Source organism: Onychomys torridus, unplaced genomic scaffold (assembly GCF_903995425.1).
Source record: "Onychomys torridus unplaced genomic scaffold, mOncTor1.1, whole genome shotgun sequence".
NCBI classification, from domain to species: domain Eukaryota; kingdom Metazoa; phylum Chordata; class Mammalia; order Rodentia; family Cricetidae; genus Onychomys; species Onychomys torridus.
This window is the reverse complement of record NW_023413936.1, coordinates 13833-21158: the sequence shown is the minus strand read 5'-3', so window position 1 is coordinate 21158 and position 7326 is coordinate 13833. Positions and strand designations below refer to the sequence as shown.

The window sequence follows — 7326 nt, the reverse complement described above, 5'->3', positions numbered from 1 at the left end:
AAGAAAATATCCTTCAGCTGCTGTACACATGAAGATTAGAAGTTGCCTAAGGTTGAACACATAGGGAGGAGGGCAGAGGACTGAAAGGGCCAGAGCAGGCACAGGACAGGGTCTGACAGGATTCCAGCCCTGGTGGGAGGCAGGATCCTGCACAACAGGGAAGGTGTGGGCTCTGGGAGAACATTGTGGCCCCCATGAATTTAACCCTTGTCACGGGGCACAGACCCTGATGTGGGTGAGAAGCCACTCACAGTCACATGGGGAGAGGAAGAAATGATGCTGTGTGTTTAAGGGAGTGGAGATTCACATCTAAAAGTTAGGGTGTCAATCAAAACATCTTGGGGTTAAGTGTCTGGTATAACACTACTGTGAATTCTTGGGGGTGTCAACAAACCTTTATGGTCTTCCCTCCACTTTCCAATGGGGCCCACAGCAGTCCTCATCTCATGGAGGACATTGGTCCCCTAAGGAGGTGTGTATGAGGAGCCCTGTGTGTCACAGACGTAGAGATTATGCTTGCTATTATCATCAGATTGCATGTTCCCAGCAAGTAGTTGACAGAACATCTATTCCCATTTCTCCAATGTGTAAATCATATATATACCAAGTCCCTAGCTGGTGACATTCTCAATGACAATAACAGGACAGAAGGGCTCTGACTTGGTCAGGGTGAAGGATGAGGGTTGACCCATGTGACTGACATCTGGAAGGCGCAGTGCAGGGCCCGCTGGAAGAGAAACACTCTGGCTGGCAGTCCTTTGGTCCTTCACTGCCACCTTGGTGGAACCACTGGGCCTCTGTCCCCTTCCACCTCTCTTCCTGCAGCTGTCCCCATTTCATCTCACAGTTGTAATTATTGTTGTTGTGTTTCTGTCCTCCCTCCAGCCAGGACACCTGGAGAGCTGTAGGAAACCTGTCAGAAATCCTGTGGTTGGCGCTGTGCACCCAGAAGCCCTCATGGCACTAGAAGGTAGTCAATTTCCTCTTCTCTGGCTGCTTCCAGCTCACAACAGTCCCAAAGAAGTAGAAATGTGTCACCCTGTTCTTGTCTGAAGCGGGTCCTTTTGGTCTTCTAGGCCCCCCTATGTTTTGTCCCTGTGTATATAAATGTGCTGTCTTGACTGAACAGTATAACACAGAGGCTCACGCACTGAATACTTGGGCTCCAGTTGGTGTTACCATTTGGGGGGTTATGGAACACACAGGACAGGGAGCCTTGCTGGAGAATGTCCATCCATGTGTGTGGGCTCTTAGAGTTCATAGCCCTGATGAGCGTGCTGTGCATGCTTTAATCCCAGCACATGGGAGGCTGAGGTAGGTGGATCTCTGTGACTTTGGGACAAGATTGATCTACACAGTGAGTTCCAGGCCAGCCAATGCTACATACTGAGCCCCTGTCTCAAAAATAAAATAAAGCAAAATAGAGTCCATAGACTTGCCCCTTTCAGTACAGTCCATGCTTCTTAGGTGTGGTTGAGATGTGATCTCTCACCTTCCAGCACCTGCTTCTGTCCTTTCCTGCCACTCTGGACAAACCCAAACAAATCTTCATTAATATATTTCTGTCATGGTGTTTTATCTCAGCAACAGAAAAGTACTAATAGAGATGTTGGCTCGGTAGAGTTAGCTCATTCTGGGAAGAACCTGACAGTCTCAGTCTCTCTCTCTCTCTCTCTCTCCCTCCCTCCCTCCTTCCTCCCTCCCTCCCTCCCTCCTTCTCTCTCTCCCTCTCTCTCTCCCTGCTATCTCTCTCTCTTCTCTTTCTCCCCTCTCCTCATCTCTCAGTCCTCTCTCTCCACCTCCTCTCTTTTGCTCTCTTTATTGGTCTCTCCCTCTCTGTCATTCTCTCTCTCTCCCCTATTCCTTTCTCTATTCTCTCTCTCTCCCATCTCTTTCCCCTCTTACCCTCTGTCTGCCCTCTCTTCCTCTCTTTCCTCTTTCTCTCTGCTCTCTCCTCTCTTTCTCTTTTTTGTCTCTCTTTCTCCCTCCCTCTATATTTCTCAGTGTGTGTTTGTGTGTGTGTGTGTGTGTGTGTGTGTGTGTGTGTGTGTGTGTGTGTGTATCTAGTCTGTGTGGGTAGTAAGGGTAGCAAATATTTGCTGTTTCTATAAGTATATGTATATAAATAGATAAAAATATAAATATATACACACATATGCATATATAAATAATTGACTTTTTCATTGGAGACAAAAGGAGCACTAGGGAGCTCAATGTCACCCATGGCTGTTGTTGTCAAGGAGATTGGGGACACTGAGGAGAGGCTCCTGCTCTGCAATGCAACAGGATAGTGCAACCTGGGCAAGGCCCCAGCCAGCTAAGCTTCAGCTTGTGAAGGGAGAAAGCCCAAAGCTTTCTTGTTTCTCGAAAGCAATTGCTTCAGTATATTTAACTGCTGTTGGTGTGGTTGGATGTGACAAGGGTCCATCCCAAGCTGGCAGCCAACCACGGAAGTGCTGTCTGTGTGCGATCCTGGCTTTAGAAACATGAAATATGAAAGGGTCAAGCGGTTATGGATTCCTTCTCCATGTTGTCAGAGAGATATGAGTCCTCTCATGCTCAATATACACTGATGTTAATTCCACCTTCTTGGAAAATTCTACTATTGATAGAATGAGTTAATGTAGAACACATTAAAGGCTCGAAAGTCACATTTGAAGGCACTGGTACCACAGTGTTTGACAAGAGACTTATGGTGAGTGAAGGGAAGAAGGAACTTCAACAAAAGGCCTGTGGTTTCTCACAGCAGTGGAAGCCAAAAATCCATGATGAACATATGTCAAGTTGGCCGCAGTAAGCACCTCTTCCTGGTGTGCAGAGGGAGCAGGGTCACTACATCTGTACATGGTGTCTCCTCTGTATGTGTGGAGAAGGGTCAGGGTAAGAAACAGCCTAGATGGAGGTGGACACAGAGACACATGTGTACTTATAAAAGATAATGAAATACTTCTGGTATTCATTGTCATAAGGACCCCAGTCCCACTGAGTAGGGGCCTATATTCATGGCATCATTTGGGCTTCATTACTTTTTTTCCTTAAAGGTTCTGTCTCCAAATACAGTTGCTGATCCTAAGAGGTTTATTTTTTTAAGATTTGGGGGACATAATTAAACCTCCAACCTTGGAGACCCCATTAGGACCCATAGGCAAATCCTCGGGAACATGGCATCTGTCCACCTGCTGCCACTTACCATTTAATCTCATCCGCACTGGCTTCTAACCTCATTCTTTCTCTTGTAAATAGTGGCAAGACGCTGCATTGAAGAACTCACTGATTATCTCACAGACACACTCTGCAGAGAGGATCTGAAGAGCCTGATAACTGAGGATGGTGCCTGGAAGGCATTTGTGGAGACAGCAGAGTTGTCAAGGTAACCCGCATGGTGCACCCAGCACTGCCCGCCAGACCATGAGGATGAGGGATTTTTCCCTGGTTGAGCATACCCACTCTAGGCAGTCACAGGGGGTGGGGTTATGGAGACTCCTTCTCAACCATCCAACAGGAGTGTCTCCATCATATTATTCCAACCTTACATCAATTGAAGATATGGCCCAAGATGTCAGGCCCATTTCTGCCACCTACTAGTTATGCATCCTTGGCAACCTAGTTACCACTTCTGTCATCGACTAGTGATGTAACCTTGGCAAATGAGTTACCACTTCCCAAGTTTCACCATCATGAAACTGTAGCCTGAGGAAATAAGAATATGGGTGTGGAGTTCTCAGAATGTGGGCAGTACACAGTGGATGACCTGAAGGTTAGCTTTGAAAGACAGTTGTGAAAGTGGGGAGAGATCAAGCCCAGGGGTCTCCTGTAGGACTGAGGACTCAAGAATTTATTTTGAGACTGGTCAGAAAAGTGTAGACATGATCAACCCATGTCCCTGGGTTCTGACTTAGTCCCTTTCCTCCCATCTAAGGAAGTGTAACAACAGCAGGGTCCTTTGTGGGCCGAGGAGGCAGAGAGACCACAGTGCAGCTGCACAGAGCTGGGTGACAGCCTGGGAGGAGCTACAGGTCAGGGAATGAAAGCCAAGTGCCAACATCCTTCCCAAAGCCCAGCGACCAGGACCAGGGTCACAGCCAGGGCCCAGGTTGGGAATGAGAATGACCCTAGAGAGGAGGTGTATGGGGATGCTAGCACAGCAGGGCTGGAAGGACAGAGAGGAAAGGAAGGCACAGAGATGAGGCCCAGCTGAGGATGTGTAAGAGAATGAAGGGACATTTATCTCCCCTCCCCAACCTTCCCTGACTGCATGGTCCATGGGTGTGCAGGGCTCTTATCTTTGCTGCCGAGTTCTCAGGTGGCATTTGGGACTCTCTTCTCTTTTGTAAAGCTCCCAGAAAATCAGGAAGGCCTGTGGCTATGCAAAGAGTCCAAAGTCAGTATAGTTTGAGGGTGGCTTGCATAATTCCAGAGTCTGAGTACCCCATATTGCCATCCCAGAGGAAAATACTTCTCCTGTTGCCTTGTCCAAATTCAGGGGATTTCCAGACTACTGGTTACTATGGGTGGTCCCTAGAATCCTAGCACTTTGGTGTGTGACCTTGCTGTGTTAAAATGTGACACTGTCACAGCCTGTGGTGTCTGTTTGCCTGTCTGCAGGACCCTGAACTAGAACTTCCAGGTGGTGAGTCAGGAATGAGTGATGGGTGGGAGTCACCATGGAGCCTGTGTTAGTGGCATCTCTTCTGCTCTCAGCCACTGCCTTGTGAGCTCCAGCCATGGAAGGAAAGGGCTTTGGGCATCTGCAGGGCAGACAGCAGGCAATATGATCTGGGAGGTGGGGAGCTCGTATGGCTTTGTGGGATCTGTTTGTTTGTTTTGTTTTGTTTTAAATTCTCAAGATGACTAAAGGGCAAATCTGAGGAGAAGGTCCCAGTGAGTCTTCTTTTCTTTTTGACACCAGCTGTTGATGAAGGATTGCTCCAAATCAACTACAGGATTAGGAATCACCTAGAATGACCCATGGAACTCACATATAAGATTTTTATCACATAGTTACAGTTGGCCATGGAGCATAGAGGGTTTAAATGAGCTGATGAAAACACCCAGAAGCCAGATCAAGGAGAGCTTCAAGCCCAAAGCTTCTTGTCCTCAGGACACAGTGTTGTTCCGCATCGAGAGTGTGACAAATCACATGACTGCTGCATACCAGGAAATCCCATGTCTGCTGCACACCAGGAAATCCCATGACTGCTGCACACCAGGAAATCACATGACTACTGCACACTAGGAAGCTCACCTTAGGAAAAAAAAAATCTTCATCCTGAAGCAGGGTCCAGCCACCAGGAGGACACTGCTCAGAATTGTTGCCCTATGCGACAGATGTGGAGCCACTTTGTATGCAGAGAGAGCTAGGCACTTAAAGCAGTCTGGCAGTGAGTACAGGAGACAGGACATCCCTAACAGGGACACCAGATACAGATCAATTCCAGTGACACAGGCCTCATGGGAATCTTCCGAGGGTCCATGCCTTTGGCCTCTAGTTCCTCTGCAGGTCAGAAATGGCTCCAAAGTTCCCACTACACCCCACATCATTAAGGTTGAGCATTTCATAAGAAATTCTAGGGAACAGATGTTTCTCAGATCCTGCATTTCCTCACTTTGAAATTTTTGCAAATATTAAATGAAGAATCTTACATATGGGACCCAATTCTACCCAATACAGACACTGTGTACAGTCGGTGGTGGAGTTTTATGCAATGCTTTTAAAGTAATGTGTTGTCACTGTGTGTTGTCACATGGAGCCGGATATGGAGCTTTTGACAGCTTAGGTCTGGGAGCTTTTCAGATTGTGTTCGGTCTGTCTATCCCACTGCAGAGCTCCCCAGGCAAGCACAGACAGTCCTGCAGGGTGATACTGCATGGACTGAAGATGACTTCCCAGCAACTCAGGGCAGAGCAGAGACTCTTGGGAAAGGGGTATCCCACACAACACACACAGTTCTCTCACTTAAACAATATTGGCTCTAATCTCACTTCCCTGTGCTCATCTACAGGGTTCCCACAGGGAGTGATGACTTTGACCTTGAGGGAAGGAATTTTAATTAGAGTCTGTCCCTACAGTGTCAAGATTGCACTTTACATACTGACCTGTATAGACTAATGACCATGGGTATCTATGATGTACCAAATGTTCATGGTAGATAGTGAAATTATGGAACTCTGTAAAATCATTTTCTATTGGGTTTTTACTATGAAGGTACCTTTTGAACAAGAGTTTGGTTTTTTTTAAAGCCTGTTTTTCTCATGCACTTGACCTGTTCTGTCACAGCGAAGAGGAAGCCGCACTGCGTGATGCACTGAAGGAGCATTTAGCACAGGAGCCCACAGATGAAAATGATGGACCTCAAAAGGAGCTGAAGAAAAAGAGGTTTTTGGAAGAATTTCCTCAGTTGAAAAGCAAACTTGAAGAACACATCAAGAAGCTCCAAGATCTGGCTGACCATTTTGACAAGGTGCACAGTGACTGCACCATCTCCAGTGTGGTGGCTGACTCCACCAGCACTGTGTCTGGAGTCCTGGGCATCCTGGGTCTAGTTCTGACACCCATCACAGGAGGGACCAGCCTGATGCTCTCAGCAGCTGCTTTGGGGCTGGTAGCAGGTATGACCAGTGTCACCACCACCATTGTGGAAGAGTCCAACAGATCATCAGATGAAGCTGAAGCCAGCCACCTGGTTGGAGCCAGCATGGACATACTGCATGAGATTATGACCATCATGCCTAAGATTAGCGTGAAACTTGTTAATACGGGGTTGGATTTAGTCAGTGCCTGTAAAACCCTCAAGGAGCAGATCAATACCATCAGGATGGCCAGAGCCAGTTCTCGAATTGGAGCACAGGCCACAGAGAGCATCTCTGCTGAAACTTCAAAAAACGTGGGGAAAGCCTTAGGGGGGACGATTAGAGCAATAGGCTTTACAAGTATCTTCCTTGTACTGGATGTGTACCACCTTGTGACTGACTCAATGGAATTATTCGATGGGGCAAAGACAGAGTCGGCTGGAGCACTTCGGAAACTGGCTCAAATGCTGAACAGAAAGCTGCAGGAATTTGAGCAGATGCACGAGGCTCTGCAGTCAGACCTGCCTCAGTGACCCCTCCCCCAAGCAGCTAACAATTCAGGGGAGATGACAGGGGGTGGGTTATGGGAACAGTGGAGGCATACTTTTTACAAGGGAAAGAGCTTGAAATAAAGTCTACGGAACCGAGCATTGAGTTTGTATTTCTGTGGCTGAGCACAGCGAGATCAATGCAAATAGCCAGTGATTCAAGGAAAAGACAGAACCTGGAGTCTCAAACAAGGGGCCCCCAGTCTTT

At 47.5% G+C, this 7326-nt stretch overlaps 1 protein-coding gene across 1 annotated transcript; it reads left to right on the top strand.

The window, feature by feature from the left end:
• The first annotated feature begins 2768 nt into the window (after positions 1-2768).
• Positions 2769-7103, top strand: LOC118576571 (apolipoprotein L3-like). The gene is made up of 3 exons (XM_036176794.1): positions 2769-2880; positions 3244-3370; positions 6278-7103. The coding sequence occupies exons 1-3, from the start codon at positions 2769-2771 to the stop codon at positions 7101-7103; spliced, it is 1065 nt and encodes a 354-aa protein (XP_036032687.1).
• Positions 7104-7326: the final 223 nt, after the last annotated feature.

Coding starts and splice junctions, on each gene's coding strand:
- LOC118576571 (XM_036176794.1), top strand. CDS start 2,769: ATGAACATATGTCAAGTTGGCCGCAGTAAGCACCTCTTCCTGGTGTGC. Junction 2,881..3,243: donor ATGTGTGGAGAAGGGTCAGG/GTAAGAAACAGC, acceptor TCTTGTAAATAG/TGGCAAGACGCTGCATTGAA. Junction 3,371..6,277: donor GAGACAGCAGAGTTGTCAAG/GTAACCCGCATG, acceptor GTTCTGTCACAG/CGAAGAGGAAGCCGCACTGC.